Source organism: Anguilla rostrata, chromosome 4, assembly GCF_018555375.3.
Source record: "Anguilla rostrata isolate EN2019 chromosome 4, ASM1855537v3, whole genome shotgun sequence".
Classification (NCBI taxonomy): Eukaryota; Metazoa; Chordata; class Actinopteri; order Anguilliformes; family Anguillidae; genus Anguilla; species Anguilla rostrata.
The window spans coordinates 56,387,835-56,410,964 of NC_057936.1; the positions used below are offsets into that span (position 1 = coordinate 56,387,835).

Here is a 23,130-nt window from a genome sequence, read left to right on the forward strand (position 1 = left end):
TTAGGCTATTAATCTTGGATTTTAACAGGTCAGTTTACACAAATCATGAAATAAAATGGCGTTTCAAAACTGTTTATTCTGCAGTCTGCCTAAAATTCCTGCAGATTGTGGCCTTTAGGAATGCCACCCAATTCAGAATTTTTTGAGGAGGTACACTCAGCCTACTGAGAGTGCTAGAAGGCTGAAGTGTCTGCATGTTTTCTTTCTAGTCACTTAACCACCTGATTCAGTGAATCGCTGAATTAATTTAATCAATTTATCTCCCCAGTTTGGGGTGTGTACGTGACATACAGTAATAAGATGTAGAAAACCTGTAGTAACTTTAAGTTGAATTCTAGGTGTACAGTACCTTGTAGTAGGGTAGCTGAGGGATATACCTGATGTCATACAATCAGGTGACTATATTGAGGGATGTGATAGCTTGTGATTAGTAACTTAAACTATGTTAAAATATCTCTCTCCCATGTGGTATAGAGAATGTGCCAGTCTGGCTACAGTCTCCCGACAGGACCATATGGAAGGTGAATGTAGCTAGCTAGCTAACTTTTCAAGCTTTCGAGATGATCTACATTGCTACATTAATTTATAGCCAACCATAGTAGCTTCATATCTACATTACCATAATTTTTATGACCAAGCCTGCTAGCTTAGGTAACTTGATGGTTGTTTATTTTATGTTATTAGTTTGCTGGCTTGGATGATGAACTACAACTGCAGTGATCTATAAATGGAATGCTAACACTGTAACACATGTTCATGTTAAACATGGATTTGATGTGTTACAAAATAATATAACATTAATGCAACAAATTAGGGGAAGAGAGGTTGACAAACATTAAGATGATACTAGTTTACCTAGTTAATACCAGCTAGACAATGCTCACACATTTACCACTCACATACTGTGTTTTTATCTTAATATAAGAATGATTCTAAATATTGTTGTGCAAACTGTTGCTGTGGTGAAGATTATGTATAGAATAGGTTTGATTTATCTATCTAAACTTGAGACCAATCTAGATAGATAAATTAAACCTATTCTATACATAATCTTCACCACTTCTCAGATGAGAGGATGCAATTTATCTAAATAGTTGCCGTTTGATAAATAGCTGTATAAATAGTTGCCAGTTGATGTCTGGGAATAGGAAAGCAACGTCATTCATGGCTCACATTTTAAAGAGGTTTCTCCGACCGAGTGAAGCCAGGGTGCTCCTGAGTGGGCTAATGTGATCTGCCTTCCTGAGGAGAGCTGTGGGGAGTCTCACCCGGCAGTCTCAGGAACATTTCTCGCTCTCAGCCATTTGACCAGGTGTTCTCATTAGCGCCTCCGCTCGCCTCCTCGGGGCTGAGAGCAGCTAGCTCTCAGCGTGTTACCGCGGCCCCCGTTTCTGATATCCCAAAATATTGAACTACGGTATGCCGGATACTGTTTTCAAGGAGGTTTTGTGTTGCCAACTTGGCACTCCTCCTTGAAAATCTAATTATTAAAAAGTGGCATTAGAATTAAGGAATTGGACTTATTCGTAACCATAATAAGGTTGCTGGGTCAAGTCCCAGGCAGACCAACAAGCAAAGAAGCAACTGAAATTGCTTCAGTAAGTATACAACTTGTTTAAACTGATCAACATATAAATAATTCTGGACAGGGGTATCTGGTAAGCATTGCAAGTATGCAGTGTCATGAGTTTTATAATACAATGCACAAGGTGGAAAATATGTCGCCTTTCTCATAATTCATGAGTAAAAGAGGTTACTACTTTACCGTGTGAGCAGGTGCTGTGAGTACTTCAGAAACATTAACATTAAGATCCCACCATATTTTCTAGCCTGCTAAGTTACCATGGCGATACTTCCCATTACCAGCACAAGTGCAACAGCTGATACAGCAATGTGTCAATCAAGGAGGAAGCGCTGTTCCCATAAGGGTGCCACTGTGTTCAAAAGAGAGAGAAAGCACAATTTGAATGTGATTCTGAAAAGAAAAGCTAGTCATAGAGGGAGAGCTTATTACTTCAGTCAGCAGAAAAACTTGTGGCACTTTCGTGACAGTCCGGAGGGTACAATTTAATCAAGGAATGATATTTCTCAATGGAAGTCCTGGTTCTGATGCCGGAGACTCACATTTACTGATTTTTGGCTCTCTGCTATGCATTTAATGTGCCATGACGCAGTAGTCTTTTAACTCAATCTGGATAAGATTTTCTGTCAATGAGTAAATATGCCGTAATTGTTTTTACTTGCCTGAAGATATTTAGGTGAATTCCTGTGAGGTAGTCTGATTCCTGGAAGAACTGAATTCTGCACTTTCAGGAACTGGTACTTGACGCTGGCAGAGCTGCATACTCCAGAATATTTTAGCTGTTTTAATGAGAAAGAAGGCATGGTTACATAAATTTCAGCTTTTACTGAATAATATAGCGTAGACTGTTTCCGAATACAGGATGTATGAAATATAACAATTTTGAGCACTGCCGTAGGCCTTTGCGTAGGGCATCTTTTTGTGTTCACTGTGACAAGGTTCACTGTAATATCGTGATATTATCATGACATGATGTCCAGTTCTTCTGTATTACATGAATGCTGTGCTTCACGGTGGAGCCGTGCCATCACTGGTTTTTTGGCATAAGTATCAGTATTTATCTCTGTCGAGTGATGGTTTTAGCACTCTTTAATTAATTAATTAAATTATATCTGCAAATGAGGATTGCAGGCAGGCCTTTCGGCACGGTTCTGGCTTCGACAGCAATGTCCTGCAAGGATTGGTCAGCAGACTCAGTGATTCAACAATATTATGACATTTGGGTAGTACCATGTAAATGGTTCTATACAGGCTCTATACAGCCTTTGAGCCTATTAAATTATCACTGCACTGCACTGTTGCAGGCTACGGTTACAGTGAAAACCAATACAACGATTATAGAAAGGTTTACAAAGACCCTGAGAAAGCACTCTATTTCTTAACATAGTCCAATAAAGCACATATTTACCAGTAGTTACCTATTTGCTTGGTAACTGTTGCTTGATCATTTGCATCAAAAGTACAGTAATTTGGTGGTTTTAGGGTCATTAGTACATCAGAAATCAAAGGATGTGCTAAAGGTATTCATGCATTATTCTTTTAAATCTTTTCCTCGTGAATGCCTTTCAGCAAACCATGTACAACTTGGCCACATTCAAAAGGTGAAAGAGTCAGTTTCGTGAAGCTTTTCAAAGGAAAAAAGATATCACACATAGCTTAGTTTAGTTAATTATAGGCAGCCCTATATGCCATTTTTGTACAACATTGGAATACTGAACAGAAAGGAACCTGGGGGTGGATGTGTATTGTCTGCAAAGAATTTCATCCCACAGAGAGAAATTTAATGAGCATTAATCATATCTGGAGGAAGACGCTTGGCTGGTTGGTGTTGCGGATGATGTTTGAGTCATGCTAATAGAACAGCCTAGCAGATCCCACCCTATGATCTTTCATGTAGATCAGTGGGACTAGTCTCCATGGCAACACCGGCAGATGGAGCGCAGCTACACCTCAGCAGAGCAGAGAGTGGCTGGACTCCCTGTAGAGGGAGTTTGCGTCGCGGTGTCGGACTAGCGCTACGATTGGCGTTTCTTCCTAACACCCACACTCTTGGCTATCCCTGTGCCCCCATCAGCCTCTTGTTCCTGTTTGGGCTCACAGTAAATGTTTTATTCCTCTCTTCTGAAACTGCGTTTATGTGACCTGTTTGCATTTCAATGTGTGTATAGACCTTTAGACCTATTGTAGACAACATTCAGTCAGCTATTGTAATATAAGCTGTATTATCTGAACTATCGAGTCTTTTTGCAGTACTTGGCTTACTATTCACTTGATACAAATGTAAAGATATAGTGTGGGACTCATCAGTGAATCACTGAATTAATTTAATCAATTTATCTTCCCTCCCCAGTTCAGATAAGGATTAGTGTGGGACTGATGAACACGATTTCAGACAGAAACATTGTCTCATACTTAGCTATTCATTTAGAGCTCAGTAAATGAAATGAATTTAATGCTGCAGTGCATAAAATGCAGTCTTACATATCTTGGTTTCTGTGTTCCACCATGGGAACTGCTGACATTCTGGGCTGCACAGGAAACGTTTCTTTTCTTATTCATAACTCAGAAGTCTGAGACAATCTGGAGATAGCAACTTGCCCCCGACTGCCAGGTGATGTAATTTCAGTACTGAACAGACAGGGAAAAATCGTGGAAAAACTCAACATTGAAAGGGCTGTTTTCAGGTTCATACAACTTAAACATATATTTATATGTGAAATTCAGATGTACACTTGAAAAACCTAGTTTTTGATGAATGAAATCAAACACCAGCTGTACTGACTGCAACAATGAAGTGCAGCAGGTTTCTGCTTAGGTACTATAGTCCCTGAACAACCCTAAACCTCTAAAACTTGAAATCCATGAGATTAAACTGATTAAACTGTTGGTAAAAGGGAGATTGTATTCTGAAATCCTCTCCCAAGTACCTATGTCAAGAACACAAGTCATTGCTCTATTACAGTGACATGATTGTTGACTGTTATCCTTGTGGCTATGTGTATGTGCTCAGCCAGTAGATCCATCATACAATTTTGATGTCGTTGATTGAGTTAAATATTTAGGCTTCCGAGCTGTAGCCTAAGTGTTTTGTTTGCTTTCAGACCATAATGCTTGAATGTTTTTTTACTTGGCTGCCATTTTATTTCCTCCTCACTCGTCCTGGTTTTCTTCCTCATATATCCTGTTACATGCATGCGATTAGTCTCCCTCTAATTGGAAGACTCATAAAGTAATAAATGTATTTCAAATGCTTTCATTGACCTTAGCTGAAGGCCACACCGTATGGACAGAAAGCACATTTTCCACAATCATTTCTTATGTAATATATGTAAATTGGGAAACATGACTTAATTTTGCTCAGGTCTTGCATATTTATTCTTCATATTATCTATATGCAGGTGCAGGCCATAGGCCACTACATGATAATTATATGCAGACTATGGGCCACTTCGTTATAATTAACAAACCATGTTCAATAGTGATTGTAATTGCAATGATTGTTGAAAGTGTGTTTCATCTCAGGATCTCAAGTACTTTGCAGAGAAGAAAACTCTCCTCAGCCGCCCTGTGTAATGTATAGCATTCACCCGACTACAGTAGCCATATTGGCACAAGAATGCTTACCGCAACAGCTGATGTAGTGCAGGAAGGAATTATTGACCCAGTAAACTGGAGAATGATTAGGTGAGCAGGTTAATACAGGTCAGTAATTTTTCCAGGATGCCAGGAAACCCCCCTACTCTTTGAGCCGTGGGATCTTCAATGACCAAAGTGAGTCACAAACTTAGTTTAATGGCTCAAGTGAAAGACTAATACAACTGTGTTTATGCAGTATGCAGTTGAGGTTCTGTCAAAGATTCTGAAACCAGGGTTTGGACATTCAGTTTTTTTGGCATGTATAAAAATGACAGTTGACAACTGTTTGACTTGACTCATATGTGGTCCATGTATTGCTTTTGATTGTAGGCATGTGCATAATACACTGGATCTATGGTGGATGAATCTCATTATTGCAAAGAGATTTAACCTCCCAAATAAATGTAGTTTATGAAACTTTAATTCCTGTCAATTTTATTGCAATTCAGTTGTTAGCTTTTGTCATTTCCTGGGTGCATTCTCAGAGAGACCTAGGCCTACATGCACAGATTTTGAACCCTTGGCTGTCTGCTCCTCTCAGTTCAATTTGTACAAAGGTCTGCTTTTTTCAAACAGCTGAAATGGAAAAAAGACTTAAGCCTGATATTGCAGACACTTTTTCACCGGCCTCACAGAAGAAATGGATATTGCCGAACATCTTTTTTTTTTTTTAAATGTGGATGCAATTTCCAAATGGTTTGCCAATCACTCTGTGCTTCCATATATGCCAGTCTGTGTCCACTAATTGTACCTGTCTATACTGCTCATAGAGCACATGAGCAGTGATTCCAATATTATACGTTTTTATTCTCAAGCATTTTACTAAGCGTAATTTCATGAAATTGGGTTTTCCATGCTTTTCAGGAACGCTTTCTTGTGAAAAGTCTTTTCTGAGAACACGCAGAGGTGAGGTGTGAGTGCATATTGTGCTGGTTCATTCATCTCTCTCCGCATGAGAGGCCCTTGCGTGGGACGTTCCCGTGAGGGTGATTGGGCCTACGCTATGGCTCGCCCCTGCTCTCGGTTTGACACCTTTCCTGGCCGGGCACCAGGGTTGGCAGCCTGGCACCGGCGAAGCTGGCAGAGACGGTGGTCTGCTGCTGTGGTGCGTCTCCACTGCCCGGTTCCCACACAGAGCCGGCATTCACGCCTGCGTTAACCGTGCCAGCGTGGCAGCAGAAAGGCATTCTGCGCTCCTCAATGTCCCATTAACACTTGGAGGGCATGGGTTTGTTTAGCCAACTGCAGCACAAGTTTGGGGGCAAGACAACCATAACTGGAGTGTCACCTGAACATGCTGAGGTCTCAGTGCGACCGTTCCTGCACCCTTCCTCGGTCTGTACGTCTGATGCTTGTCACAAATTTCACGCTTAACTCTTAAGTTATACTCATTCTAATATGCAGTAGTGATAAAGCCGAATACTCTGGTCGGGTGTTTACTTGCCTGGCATTGATTTGAATAAAATGAAATGGTATTAATAACAAACAATTTGCTTTTCCAGGAGCATAACTGGTGGCTCACGCGCAGTTGGGTGTTGTGGCTTAAACCCCATTGTGACAAGGCTCTGTTTCCCTGCTCTGGTGGCCTACAGCGACCTCTCTGTCTGTGCCTGGAGAACGTTCCCTGTGTCCCTGAGGGCCCCTGCCATCACATCTGTGCAGATCTGTGCTCCGGCAGCAGTTCCTCTCCATTTAGCCCTTTAATTCTTTACTTTCTAAACACATCAACTGTAGTCCACGGAAACCAGAAAATAGTCCCACTGAACCTTTATTTAAAAAGTTATTATTGTGTAAATGAACAAAATTAGTTGATTTATGTGTGCCAAAACATCGACTGGCAGCTGAAGTCATGGCCATTTCAAACCCATGAATTGGAAAATGGAACTCAAGGCTCAATGTAATTTATATTTTTGCTGGTTCTCTACAGAGTGGTACTTCATTTTGTGAGGCACAGCTGCCAGCATAATTGCTTATTCTTTGAAAGACATGTATTATTGATATGTGTGTACTGATTTGATATGTAGAGTTTACTGTTATACATACATTGCTATACTCAAGCATTTAAAGGGAGATTACCAATGGCATTGTGTAACAACAGAGTTTATGCACATACTGTACACAAAATATTGCTATTGCTAATAGGAAACCTGCTTCCTGTATAATTTTCAGGGATGTGACATATACGGGGGCGACATAGCTCAGGAGGTAAGAATGCTTGTCTGGCAGTCGGAGGGTTGCCAGTTCGATCCCCCGCCCTGGTCATGTCGAAGTGCCCCTGAGCAAGACACCTAACCCCTAATTGCTCTGGTGAATGCAAGGCATCGATTGTAAAGCGCTTTGGATAAAAGCGCTATATAAATACAGTCAATTTTACCATTTACCATGTGAGGATTATGTGACCACGCAGGTTCTCTGACTGTCTGAGTTTCTTCCAGAGGGCAATAAAGCCATAAAACTTTGAAAGAAGAGAAAACTTTCCAGGACACCCCAGTTAGAAGACCTCCAGCATGACCTTACTTTACCTTGATGTTTGTGGAGTGAGGAGCGGGGTGGGGAACAAATAGATACATTCATATGACCACACAAATGATATTGTCTGTTTCTCAAAGGTGATAATCTGAAAACATATCCAACATTACGTATAGCATAAATGTTCTGTACTTGGAAAAGGGGTATGCAAAGCATTATGTTATAAAACCAACATCAGAACTACAGAAAAAATGTGTGTCAAAGTAAATATTGTCAAAGTAAATAATATTATTATTACCCATCAATGTAGTGTAGAAACAAAAATGAACTGGAGTATAATGTTGCATTAAAGGTACATGTGCATCTGGAAACAGTGTGTGTGTGTGTGTGTGTGTGACACACTGCAGGCCTTTGCTATTAAATACCTCCTTGGTCTTAAAGTCCCAGTGATACAAATGAACAAACCGATAAAGATAACTTTAAACTCTGCCCTCTTACAGTCTAATGTCCTGTTCCAAGCCTGTGAATGTGAGAGAGATGTTATCAAAACGTGCCTGCCATTCAACAGAAGAGATAAGCATCAGAGTGTTCAGCACCCTATTAAGCAAGGCTCCAGAGCTTCTTCTAAAGGTTTAAATGATTTATTTCATACTTGATGCCACACACCAAAGGTGTTTACTGAACATTTTGCCAAAGCTGTGCTCTTACAGCTATTTAAATCTGCCTGGTATAAGCCATAATGTAGCAGCTTGGCAGAGGCAGTGTACTGTAGAGTTTACGAAAGCAAGCTTGCTAGCAAAAGATTCCAGTTGTGCTCTCTGATTGTCTACCTGCTGTTATAAATTTGGGGATGGCATTTTAGCTGTGTTTTGCTTCAGTAGATATCCAGCTGTGTAGATGATGATATGAAGAACACTGGCTTTTTGTGAAATTAGCACTTCACTGACAGTATGTAGGGCATTTAGAGTTTTTCAGTTGTTTAGTAGTTTCCTGTTTGCAATTGGTAAAAGGGGCACAAATATTACAACACACAAGAAGAATCCCTGCTGATAGATTGGAGTGGATTTATGGTTTTAAACATAGTCCGAATGTAATCTGTTGAAAAGTACAATTTTTCGGTGTTAAATTAGGACTCTCAGTAAGCAATTGATTTTGAAAATATTGCTGTCTTCCTTTTGAAGGTTCACAAAGAAGAGGAATGAATCCTCATTCAAAGAGTTTGGTTGCTTTACGGCATCTCCAGTACACAAGAGGAGCAGCCAGTCTATTTCTCAAGCAGTCCCGTGCAACATAAAATAAAATGTGAAATATGACATTTTTATTGACTAGTCTGCGCATTTCGAAATTTAAGTGCAGAAGCGCTGTGATCCTTATTTATGTTTAGCGTGTAAATCCCTCCCTGGGTCGGGCCGAGAGAACAGCTTCCTCCGGGAGAGGAGACTGACGTGTGCGGCTTCCCCGCTTCCGGAGAGAGCGGGAGACGCTCTCTCCTCCTCGCCGCTGCACCCTGGTTTCCTCACAACCGTGACTCACCGTGTGATCTTCTGTGGGCCCGCTTCCTGCTCACAAGCGGCCCCCGCATGGTGCCGTAGGCTGAGCTCCAGCACCGGGCTAGGCTGCGCAGACGAACAGAGGAGCTGGTCTGGGAAAGATAACAGAGATTTTTGGAGATGCGCAAGCTAATGGGGTAGCGGGGAAGGATAGGGCAGGGGTGTGAAATTGATTTAGGGAGAGAAAGGTGGCTTGTGTGTTATTTTGAGGGTGTTCTACATCCAGTATTGTGTCTAAAGGCACAAGGTAATGCAATGACAAAATGATACCATCACATTACACATTAATGTGGAAATGATGTACGTGGGCCTTTTCCCCTGCTGGGAAAGTTCTTGAGCCAGAGTTTAGTTTTATTCTGTGTAGTGGTGCTCATTAGGGCATTCTCTAGGATGTGCTGTTGAAAGGTGCAGATATGCTGTAATGAATTAATCACCTTAAAGGACCAAAAGGAAATATACTTGAGATGTGGTTTTGGGCATGTTGGGTGACTTCTCCTGCTAATTGCTGGGTTTCTGTGTAGTGACTTGGTTAAAGGAGAGAAAATATGTTGATTAATATTACCAATTTGCATTCTCCCATGATGTATCTTGTCATTTACATTTCATACGCACCATAAACTGGGGTGGTATAGCATTGTCATGTTGGCATTATTGTCCTACTGTAAATGATCATGGTCACATTTTACATCATAGCGACCTTTAACTATGCCTACTGCTGCGCTAATGTCCTATATAACCTTGTGTCACTTAAAGAAGAGCTAATGCTAAATAAACCGAACGGAGCTCCCCCATTTATATACAGACAGTTAATCTGTCACTTACACAAGGCTTTAAAGAGAATGAATGTTTCATCTAAATGGAATGAATCCTGCCTAATCATTAAATAATAGCAACTGCCCAGCAAGGCAGAAACTCTGTGGAGCACTCCAGAGATGCTTCTTGGAATAGTTTGAACTTTTTCTTGCCAAGGAAAATTGTTGTGCCAGACAGACGATGTAATTTAAGAAAAGTCTGTCACGGAAAATGGAGATTAACAGAGACATGTGCTGCCCTGAATATGTTCAACAATTGAGATGTAATCAGCTGTATACTTTTACAATGCACCCAGTGAGAAATGAATAATGAACAAACCGTCAAAAATGTGTTTTTGTCAAGACTACATTAACTATGAGGTCTTCTGCATGGTGCTTCCATCTGGGGTAGGTTTACTCGTTCAATGCTGCACCCTGCAGTCTGTATGAAATCAGAACAGTCTCACTACAAACTTCAACCCAGAGTCCCACAGGGTGACTCATAAGCAGTGAGAAGATTTCAGTTGGCAGGGTATCCCCCACCCCTCCCATCTCAGATGTTCTCTTCTTAATTGCCTGAGGATGTTACGGGGTTGAAATGGATGCACTTTATGACAAAGAAACACCAGATGACATATTTACTGACTATTCAGCCTAACGACTGACAATAAAAGACAGAAGTAAATCATAAACACAAGAACACACTAAAAAAGGACACATATACAAACGGATGAGGCACGTGGAATGTATTTAGAATGAGGACTAGATATCAACGTGGATATTCATACGGTACTTATAATGAAGACAAAACCTTGTGTCCTGTCATGTATGTACTGTTTTGTTAAACTTTTATTTTATCTTGGCTCCAGTTTATACTGAGTTCCAGCTCATTTATCTGGCAGTAAATGTGTCTTCTTTTTACGATGATAGTCTGACAGCCCAGGCTTGCCTGTTTAGTTAGGGTAGCCCTTACTGGAGTCTCCTCTCATGTCAGAGGTAAAGTATATCATATTAAGTGCTGTTACCTAGGTTATTTTGGGGCTCTGGGACTAGATCCAAATCATGCTGACTTCTACCTCCTCTTCAGGTGTTTTGTCTTTCTCTGTTGCCCTCACTCAGAAAGAATGGAGGAGAGGAATGGTTTCCATGGAAACGCAGCCTACAGGGATGCCAAGATGGAGAGTGATGATGTGCACAGCTGAGATTTTTCTGGTGCAGATGTAACATTTTGGTGTTGTGAGAAACAGGAGCGCAAAGAGGGCAGAGTATTAACATCACAATATTATCACACTGTTGTGGCAAGAGTGGCAGACTTCCTATTTTACAGGTGATTTTGAAGGATGTATGAAGGATGTCCTCTTAGAATGAAGCAGCTATATGCCTGCTGAAGATACTCTTTAATCTGTTTGTTTTACAACAAACATCTGTATCTGGTGAAATCTTGTACAGAATGCACTAACGTGTACATGAAGTAGAGAACTGAGCGATGCCTTCTTCCAAATTGCTGAGGGAATGTAGGAAATTATCACATGCTAATTATGTATGCGTATCTTTGCCAATGGTACTGATGTTTTAAAATCAGTGAAGTACTCATTCCAGAACTTAAAGGGATATTTCAACTTTTTGGGATATTCGCTTTTGGCTATCTTACCCATTGACAATATGATTGATACCAATTTCATTCCTGTGCATTGAGTTAAACATTTTTAGACAATATCTACGGGCTGCATGCTAATTGTGCTGCCATTATGAATGTTTTCAGATGGAAGAAACATTAGCTCTGCTAAGTTAATTGACGAAAAATACAAGCATGAGTTTGGTGGGGCAGGTATGTGTGTCACTGACAGTAAATCTGCTCTCCCACTGCCACTCCCAATGCAGCCAATAGCACTGCATACCTTCCAGTTCTGTATACCACTTCTGTTCCTGGGTAGCTGTGTTTATCAGGATGTATAGGGATCAGTCACTGTTGATGGGTGAGCTGAGTCACTGCCCATTGGTTCCCCTGGTCAGCTCAATGCTGTTCTCTGGTGGGATTATGCTATAAAGTGCCAGTACAGTTGGCCTCTGCCTGCCAACTCAGTAAATAAACCCAAATCGACCTCAGCTTCTATGGGAAATGCATCCATTGTGTGTGAAACCTCCACTGAAAATAGGGGAGATGGCTTGGCCTGTGCTTTTGTGTGTGTATTGTGCACTACAGCCTACTCCCAGTATATTTCCAAGCTGGTCAGTTCATTCGAAAAAAATAGTATTGTGTAGATTTCTGAAAGATGATGCATGAATGGCTATGAGTGGCACCTTTAAAGGAAATTTAGGTTCTGGGAAACATCAGGTTTATGACATGAAATAGGCTAAATAAAACATAACTAACTAGGATGATTTTTGTATGAATAGAACATGTTTCATTGAACCATAGAAGGTCTGCCATAAATAATGTTGAAATATGTAAAAAAAGAAAAGAAAAAAAGACAGGCCTCTATTAATGGTAGTTAGACAGGTAATCATTTAACCTATAGCCAGTCAGATAGTAAGGATTATACATTTAATTTTTTAACCATAAGCACTGAGCTCACTGCTTCAAACATAATTCACTTAAAACAATTTGCACCATTTTGTTTTTACAGATATAGCAATACTTTCTCAGCAGTGTGTCTAATTTTTTAGCCCTGCTAGTTCAGCACAACAATTGGAAATAAGACAGAAAGCAGGCTTTATTGCTTTTTTTAAAAAAAAGCCGTTGGCTCAGAGGTAATCCCACTAAATACCTTCTCTCAGGTGGGGGTGATGGACCCTGTAACTGGCACAGGTGCTTAATTCCACAGAGCTCTTGCTCAGAATACTGCATGCTTGCTTGCGGTAATAGATTTGTGTCCTGATGACATCATTTGCAAACTTATTACTGCCCCTTACTCCCCCTCTTGTCCACTTTGTATTTACTACATAAGGGACACTTCAAGATAAGAAGATATACTTTGGTCTGTTTAAAACCTTCATTACATTTCTAGTTATTAAATAATATGATTTATATTAATTTAACACTTTTGCATTGCTGGTTAGAGAGCCATTGATGGCTCACAAAATCTTTGGGTTTTATTAAACATATAAGATGCAAATTCCTCAATGTATGCTTATTCTGAATGGGTAATAAGATGGTGCTAATATAGGCTAAGACCTATGGTACATGCCAAGGGGTTATTGTGTCTAAACCACTACCCACACTGTGGGGTAATGATCCATCTTGTGCACTTCTATGGAATCTCTGCATTTTCAGCATCCACCTATACTAATTAGAAGGACTTATAACAAGATGTGCTGCAATAGTGAAGGGTGAAGACACAAATTGACTTCTCCTTCTCCAAGGTGAGTGGTTAAAGTGCTGATGAAAGGTCTTGTGAAAATAATCTCATTCATGTATTCATCTCGACTCAGAAGTGCTGACACTTGAGTTCAACAGAGGGCTTACATTTTAGTTTGTAGGTCTTTCAGCAGTAAGATGGATACAGGTTACTGTATGTACTCAACTGAAATTTGGATAAGTGAGTGTGAGGGACTGATTTAAACCTATTTAAACAGGAAATACCTACTAAAATCTAACACATAATTGTACTAAATCTCAATGCTGCACTGTAATCCAGGTAAACAGGATTGAAGGAACATTTTGAATTATGGGAGCGTATTCCAGTTAGAAAGAGGATGGTTCTCCTAAATAAAAAATGAAAAGTAATAAATTAACAAAATACAATTTCAGTTGCTCATTTTAACTGTAAAACAGTAAATGTGATTTGAGGGCTGAAATAAATTATAATAAAAGTATTGTATCTACACAGGAAAATGACGAGTTTATGTAGAAAATTAGATCTTGGAATATTAATCTCCGCACAAACTCTCTTTCTTCTGTGTGGACACAGTACCTTTATTATTGTTTATTTCAATTCCCTAATCACATTTACATGGGTAAAACACACGCAGAACAGGCTGCAGAAAGCCGAAGCAATAGCTGTGGAGGTTTTAATTATATTTAAATCCCCCTTGGTAATTCCCAGAATTCCTTTGGGACTGAGCAACTGCGGTGCTTGGTTTTTTAAATGTTGCATGTATTATTTATTTATTTTTTTACCACAGAATAAGCATCTTTGGAATTCACATCTCATTTTCAGTATATCAATTGAGTATAACGGCTATACTGAAATTAAATGGGAAAGCTTGGTGCATGCAGACCTTTGTGTGTAAACGTTTTCTTGGCTAGGATCACTTTTGATGAGGCTGTGGTCCCTTTCACTTCAAGCCTCTGTGAATGGGCAGGGAAATAACTCAGACGTATTGCTCACAAAGATTAAAAGTGACCAAAGCTATCAGTTCTGTTTAATGGGTTTCAGAAACTGAAATAGCCAGGGTGAATACTGTCAGGATGGAGGAAATGCTTCTGTATACATGTGCAGTATTTCATAGGTATTATACCATATACATTGCATTGTATGTTATTACACACATTGTATGTATGGACTAAACTAAAAATGAAGCCTGTAAGATTCTGTTAGTGCGTACCAGTGAAGTGTCCTATTTGCGAAGAGTCAAAAGGGTACAGTTTGGAGGACTGAGAAGGCTGGAGAAATTGGTTTGGCAGACTTATCAAATATGTTTTCTAGAACTGTCTTTGCCATCTCAGTATTGCTAATGGAAAGTGCTATCATACTATAAACAAATGAATTTAAAAAACCCTAAAGATGCAGAGTTTTTCTCACGTCTAAAGGTTTAGTCATTGTTTTTGCTGCAGTGCTTCTGCAAAAACATACCAGTGACTGAGAAACTCCAAAATGGAGGGACGCAAACGGAGAAAAAGAAACAGAAAGCTTATTTGAGTTTTTCAGTTTTTTTGGTGCGATGGCATGGGAATATCAGCACTTCCTGCAGGAGTTACTGAGGCCTGTTAATGTTGGCTTCATGAACCCTTCCATAGCCCCTCATTCAACACCTGAGCTCCTCTGCATTAGAGGCGGGGAATCCCCCAGAGGACTCACAGTGTACCCTGCCGCAGACATGGTCTGTTTCACTGTTGCTCGGCGCCATTCCATTAAATTAGCACGCATGTCAGTTTTCAGTGGATGACAGGTCAGGCTATCTTGGCGGATGGTCTGAGCCCATGGTCATTCTCTGGCTGCACCCCAACGTGGTCTAGCACCAGACTCCTGCCCAGGTCATCAAGGACCAAGTAAAAAAGATGGAGGTTTAATGAAGCTCGCAGAGGTACACTGGCTCCCCAGGGCCTGTTTTAACAGCAAAATGCAAATCTGGTCTATGAAAGAACAGTGTCCTGTAGCTGAGTGTTGTATATATATATCATGTGCAGTATGAGTGATTTATTTTACCAATGCTCATAAAACAGGTCAAGAAGAGGTTTCGTGCTTTTAGGGGTTGTCAGGATTGATGGTGAGGAATCTCCGTGTCATCACTTATTAATGAAGGCGATCCTGGTTTATTGCAGCTTCGCCAGCTGTGTGTAAGCTCTTGCGGAGCGCGCGGTAGTTTGGGGACGTGTCTGTAGCATCAGGGGGGATTGTAATGGTGATAAATGAGCTCTGGAGAAATATAGACTTGAACCTCCTGGTCCACAGCACTTTCATTCCCTTAATCTAACCAATGGATTCCAAAAAAAAAAGCCAACCGGCTTAATTGATGCATGCAGCGCTGGTTTTTGGAGGAAGGAAGGAGATAGTCATCTTGGATTCTGCTGCTGCATGTCAACTTCTTTTTTTTTTTGTCTTTGGTGTCTCTAGGTCCCAGAGAAACATATATAATGAAAGATAAATTCAACAGGAATGGATGTGACTTGTCCATTGTGTTTGCAATTCTATGGAAACGCTTCAGTTTAAGTAGAAATATGTTGCCAGGACACTGATTCTAAAAATATATATAGTGAATAGCATCTTGCCCTTTTCTTGTTATGTATTTTGCTGTAAACAGCACCAATACAGGAATAGTTCAGTGCCACCGTGTAGTCAAGTCAGACTTTATCTAGAGTGCATTTTACACAGTCCCAATACACTTCATACATGACGGAATAAATCATACTAAAAAAGGTGAAGTAAATAAGGTCATGACAGTTCAGAGCATGTGGAGTTATCAGGATTTATTTATTTTAAAAAGGAGAGCAGACACTTTCACTTTTTACATTTTTTTTTTACTTTATTCACCGGGGGAAAGCAGAGAGGGTTGCAGATAGAGATCACTGCTGAGGGAATGCCATGGTGGGTAGCTGAACCCGTACATTGGCTGAGTCATATACCCTATGGACTGCATCACATGACCTCCCCTGAAGTTTTCAGAATTTGACTGAATTATTCTGCTGCACGCTGCTGGCAGTACAGAATCTGAAAACAATGGAGTTCTTAGTAAGAGGATTATTAGCGATGAGTTCTAGGTGATTTTATTGTGAATCCTGCATGGGTTAAGGATGTGAGGGATTAAAATCTTGCACTAAGTCGTGTCTGGGATGGGGGGAGGTCAGGGAATCTTAAGCATGTTCTCGAACAGAAAGGCTGATTTAGTGTGCCCACTGCCTGACTCCAACAGCAGTTATCCTCTGCCCACTCTTTGATCACACAGGGAGACATACACTACATGACCAAAAGTATCTGGACACCCCTTGGTTTGGGGCTGTGTGTCATGGTTTGGGCTCAGCCCTTTGGTTCCAGTAAAGGCAAATATTAATGCTACAGCATACAATCACATTCTAGACAATTCTGTGCTTCCCCAACTGTTAGGGGAATGCCCTTTCCTGTTTCAGCATGACAATGCCCCCAGACACACAGCGAGGTCAATACAGAAATTGTTTTGTTCAGAGCAGTCGTGAAGAAATGAACTGACCTGCACAGAGCCCTGACCTCAACCCTATCCGACACCTTTGGGATGAATTGGAAAGCCAACTGCAACCCAGGTCTAATCACCCAATCAGTGCTCAACTGGCTGTAAGGAAGCAAATCCCTACAGCAATGCTCTTCATGTAGTATAAAGGCTTCTGAGAAGTGGAGGTTGTTATAGCAGCAAATGGTGGACCAACTCATATTAATGCCCACAATTTTTTGATGAGAATTTGGATGTCAGGTGTCTACATACTTTTGGCCATGTAGTGTAAATATGCTTTGCATACTTCTGTTATATTCTTGCTGTCTAGGTCCTTTACCCTCTTTATGCTTAACAATCCACAGAGACATTTTGTAGACACTATCACTCTCATTCTATGGGTGTATGTGTTACAGTACTAGTCCTGACTTTAGCTTTTAGAAAACAATGCTAACCCTACTTTTCCAAGGGTAAGCAGTGTTTTCTTGATAATCCCACAAAGCTGGTTCCTTACATATCTGTGCATCCTCTGACATGTTCCCTCTGCAACTACCCCCTTCTCAATTATACATGGCATTACCATGATGATTTTACTCAAATTAAAAGTGGCTGATGTCACGCCGATGCCCTTCTGATTGAACTCAGCTGGAAGAGCAGCTGATGTTGATTGGCAGGCAGGGGGGAATTTTCCGGATCTGTATTCAATGAATCACTTTGTTAGCGCTGTCTTTCGTTAATCAGAGAGAACAGCAGGAGCGACGGTGAGTGAGTGTGAGGGAGCCCACGTGTTCTGCGTGGGCTCAGGCACAGACATATTCAGCTCTGTATTATTGTACAGCTTATATGTTACCCTACATTTACAGACATGAGCTGTCATGTGTGCGTGTGCCCAAGGCCTAAAGTCCTCCATGTTCAAGTCCGTTCCGCTGTGAGATGCAAAGGTGCTTTGGTACTTCATGAAGTGTGTGTTCACAAAGGGAGAATTCCTGTCAAACCTGCAACTGTCTAAGAACAATCAGTTCAGTCAACCAATGTCATGTTTTTGTCACCGATTGTGAAAGAATGTTTCCCCATTGAGGAAAATTATCTATCTATCTATCTATCTATCTATCTATCCATCCATCCGTCCATCCATCCATCCAGTTCCCATTTATATGTTTCCTACAAATAGAGATACACTGATACTCTTCAGATACATTTATATGTTTCCTACAAATAGAGACTCCACTGATACTCTTGGCCGATTCCAATACTGAGTACTGTCTAAAAGAATCCACTATTAAAAAAAATAAATAATAAATAAAAATCAATATATAGTGCTATTATTAAAATGCATTTTACTACTTTCTTTCCTCATGTTATTGTAGTGCATTATACCACCCCCTTCATCTATGGCCAGAAATTCCTCCCCTTGGAACTCATTGTATTTCTATATTACCCTTCACTGTCCACCATTTGCCAGCTCTCTGAGCTGATCAAATGTATAATGATTAATTGTTTATCCTCTTTGAACTGTCACGGGAAAAAGGGAAAATGGAAGGTTGATAAATATGCATAGCTGTTTCTAACAATAGCTACCAAAATTTTTCAACAAGAGATTCTATGTGTGAAAGTGACCTTGTTGGAACTGACCAGTGTAAACAGTTTACCTAAGAATTCTTATTTGGAGCAAGCCTTGTTTATGCCAAACCTGATTGACAGACACTCCAACTTAGATTGCATCACATTTCACTTAAGTGCATGCTTGTAGAATGCAAAATGTACTGTGCAGAACATAAATTAACTACTTGCTGAAATATAGTTTAATGCTAAAGTATTGGGACCCTTGTGTCACATTGGTCATTTTTCCTCTGTACTCATCAAATTTCTATTTTAAGATTAAACAATGGCTATGAGGCAAAATGTTTAATGTCTATTTATTTCATGTTTTTTTTAAACAGGCATTGAGCTATTTTTGCAACAATGCAATTCAATGAGTGAAGGAACCCCTTAGTCAGCGTAAGTACTGGGACAAATGACCGTCAGCTGTTTCAAATTTCGCAGATTTACCATATTACTGTAATTATTTATCAATGGATAGCTGCAGGTGCCAGGGCTTGGGCTTTATCTTATGGAAGAATTTGCAGAATATACTTTATAAGCTAAAAGATACGAGACAAGGAAACTGCTGACGAGGGTCAGGAAACTGAGTACGACAACCAAGAAAACTATTCTGAGGGTGAAAGAAAAGAAAAAAATCAATCAGACCAATTGCAGAATGTTCCAAAGTCAACTGTATTAGGATATCCAAAAGAAGAAACTAAGTTCTGCAGCACTTAGGTGTCACCGGCGATCAGGCCATTCATAGAAGACATCGGAAAATGATGACAGGGTGATCGTCAAAAAACTCCTAAATTGTCTGCTCGAGTAATTGCTCATGATGTCCATACATTGGGAGTAAATATATTGCACAGAAGACAGAGAGAGGCAAATTACAGAGGCTACACTTGCATATATGAACCTCTCATCAGCACCAAGAACAGCGGGGCCAGATAGGAATTAAAACGTGAAAATGAGTCTGCGTTTTGTAAACAAGGCTTATGGTTTGATGAGACAAAGATGAACCTTTACCAGACTGATGGAAAAAGTGGAAGTTTGGATAAAGAGGAGCTGCACAGAACTCTTGACGTACTAGTTCTTCTGTTACACATGGTGGAGGCAATGAGATGGCTTTTGCCTGTAAGGCTCCATCTGGAACCAGTTCAATGGTCTTTACTGGTGATGTAACCAGTGATGGCAGCAACATACAGCAAACTGAACAAAGGAGCTTATCAGGAAGAAAAGATGGAAGTGCTTGACATGACCCAGACAGTCACCAAATTTAAACCCCATTGTACATGATTTTCACTTGCTCAAAAGGGAAGTCCAAGAAACACACAGCAACTGAAAGAGGCAGTGAAAAATCTTGGCAGAGCACCTCAACGGATCACATCATGAACCTGATATATATTAGTATGCTACAAAATATTGACCTCAGTCATTAAAATGGTCAAAATGTACTATATCCCAATACTTATGCTGACCTGAAATAGGGGAAATTACTCATTGAATGGCATTGTAATTTCTGCGTTCTTACAAAAAAATAGCCATATTAGTTCCCCAGTAAGCTTGAAGATATACTGTAGAAGCTAAGCAACATTACCATTACCAATATTTGCTATAGTCATTTTTTGTTGGAGCTTAGCATTGCAGAATGGCCAATGTCATCCAGCAAGATAACACGTTATTTTACTATTTTACTATTTTACTTTGAGTCACCCCATCATCAGTTAAGTATTACATAAAATGCTAATTTTACTTCAGTTCATTAAACATGAATCCTAGAAATACCAGTAACAAATTACATACATAAATATCCAGCAGCTGTGTCATGATACATTTGCTCTCTCATTTCAAATCATACCTTCATTCAGCATTGAAATTACCTTACAAAATTATTATAAAATAATTTTATATTTTCTATGCAAGTGGAACCTTCAGTCTATACTAGTAGTTTCTTGGTGCTCAGTAAATGTCTGAGAAAAGTTTGTGTGTATGCATTTCTGGTTTTTTTTTGTTGGAAGTGTAAATGGTAAAAACATGTCACAACAGATGCATCACATGAGTGTTCAGTGGCACTGGAGCCTCACCACTTCTGCACTCTCTATTAGGACTCTGCACACTCAATCTGTATCCACACGCTTTAAACCCCCAGGTACTGCCTGTTGTGTCTGATTACATATTTTTCCCAGATTGCACTTGGTTTTACGAAGATACAATACAAGGACAGCATATGCTACACTGAGTGAATGTTGTACTCTCATGCCTTAGATGAATGTTTGTTTACTTTGCAATAACTATATCCCAGTAAAATTAAGTTTTTTTGCACGGGTTAAAGAATTCACTGCACAGTGTAATATTTTAAGCCCTCCTGGATGACTGAGCCAACAGATACATAATGTAATGCATTTATAACATAATGTAGTCATATTTAAATATAAATTTAAATATGCTAAAAGCCTTGAACTTATGAATATTGGATTAAAGCCTTAGGTGCTGATATATTTCAATGTTTATGATAATTTAAGTGTACTCGTCAGTCTATGAAAGATTGCTCTTGGAAACACATGGTGTGAATTAGTTCAACTGTTTTACTGGGTGACTTGTACATTAAAACCACTGTTAATTCATTAATACCATGGACCAAATATTCAAATGAAGATCCCCATGTTCTGGATCATTGTTCTAATTCTAATGTGGAAATAATACCACCAAGAAGACTGTTTTTTACAACTGCAACTGAGTGATTGATCTGGCACATTAAGTTTAAGGAGCGGGTCAATTGCCTGTCTCACTTTCACTAGAGATAGATAAATATACAAATGTATTGCTTTGTTTAACACAGTTTACTAGATAATTGCAGGTCTGTAAATGTGCCCTGTATCGAGATGTCCACATTTATAATTTTGTTATGACAGGACTTTATTGCCACTACTGTTTTACAAATAGTAATTTTTCATTTACGCCCCCCTTTCTGAATAAAGTTCAACATAATGGGCGGGTTGAATTTGTTTTCAAGTAAACATGGCAGGTGCATTACACTGGCGTGGGCAACAAATAGGTTTACTATAGCACTTGCTGCTTTTAAATTTGACACATTCCAGAAAACGACTTTTAGACGTCGTTAATAATATCATTTCTTTCAACTCACTAAACGCAGAGAAAGTTAAATTTGCAACATATACGTAAGTATAGGCATATTGTTTAATTAAAGGTGGCTACTGAAATGGTAAATGGGATTTTGCACGGTTTTAAAGCCCTGTAGGTTGAAACCTATTCATATCCTAAAATAATGTCCTGATGTGCGATTATAGCTATAGTTGTTATTTAATACAATAAATACCTAGGTTCACAAAGAGCATCACCTGTTCTCTCATGATGTATTGCCTCCTCTAGAAAATCCTGCGGGAATTTTCAACGTTAACGGTATGGTTCGTTTGTACTATCTGGGTAAAATATAGCGAGGACACCGTATGCGCTCTGGCATTTAATCAGATACCACTAGCTCTTCACTCCCCCTCACACGCTCACTCACTGACATACACAAACAGACCACTCCTCTCGTGTCCCCTTTCTGTCTTCATTCCGTTCTCCTTCTCTCTGCTCATTCATCAGGATGCATAAGAAAGACGCTCTCGTTCAACGCCTCTCACATAGCAGAAAATCTTTACATTACGGGCCAAAACGGGCTGCTAACGTATCTCTGAAATGCTTACTGACAACAGAATATGACTTCCTTTGCCGGTGTGAGTGAGTAGGAGGGCTCACCGAGAAAGGAAATACAGACCAACTCGTGCGTTATTGCTACGTTTTCTGCTGAATTTGTATTCTAGCTTACCGGTATTTCGTTTTGTTGGAATGAAATGTTTTGAAGATGATAACAGCGATAATGGCTTCAGATAAAATGAAGCTGGACATTGCAGTTACAAAACGACGGAGAAATGGATTGATGCTTTTCGTCACGGTTTGCAGTGGTAGTCTTCGATTCAGTTGAACTGTACATCAGTCGTCAGGCGCATCACTTCGACTATCATTGTTATTCGCTTTTTATTTGAGTACTTTTAGTACCTTTTTGAACAGCATGCGGGTGCCCTGCCGCGCGCTCCTGAAGGAGACTATCTTTAGCGCAACTGGAAGGCTAGCTGCACCATGGCTTGGCACTCCTTGAATTCTCACCTTTATTGAGACTCCAGCGACCAACGGCTCGTTTTGGAATTATAATTGGATTCTTCCTCATTCATTTTACGCACTCAATAACTAATGGACAATTATTCAACTATCCAACGTAAGTAAAGCATAGTTTGTATTAAACAACTCTTATCTGTTCCGAGCGCACAATGTTCTAACAAATGGCACGTTTTTTACGATTACATATTAATTAAATATAATGTGCAAGATGATTAGTAGAACTGACACGGTTGGTTTGGGTGTCCGCTTCATGAATATGTGGGAATCATTATGAAGGAGTAAGGCATACATTAACTTCAGGCTGATTAGTCCCACTTGTCCTAGATGTCAGCGCTCTGAATAAATTTGGCGTCTCAATTGAGTAACGGTAAAACATGGAGTAGCTTCTGTAAAACGTGGAAGCAAAAATTTCGTATGGGGATCAGGAACTTTGCATTGCGATGATCCAAATTTCATTTCAAAACCTGGGGCATTTATAGCCTAAACCTGACAT

The 23,130-nt window shown here is 39.9% G+C and overlaps 1 protein-coding gene across 17 annotated transcripts in view; it reads left to right on the forward strand.

The window, feature by feature from the left end:
* lrrc7 (leucine rich repeat containing 7) overlaps positions 1–23,130 on the forward strand; it is a 134,479-nt gene that overhangs the window by 33,164 nt on the left and 78,185 nt on the right. For 3 of the 17 annotated variants that reach the window (XM_064333352.1, XM_064333356.1, XM_064333353.1), the window contains exon 1: positions 21,941–22,734. The exons of 2 other annotated variants lie outside the window; for them this stretch is intronic. In XM_064333352.1, coding sequence (XP_064189422.1) covers positions 22,710–22,734 — 25 coding nt within the window. In that variant the 5' untranslated portion in view covers positions 21,941–22,709. Of the gene's footprint in view, positions 1–21,939; positions 22,735–23,130 lie in introns of those variants that run through there. 12 more of the 17 variants (XM_064333361.1, XM_064333363.1, XM_064333368.1 and 9 more) reach the window with 7 other exon arrangements.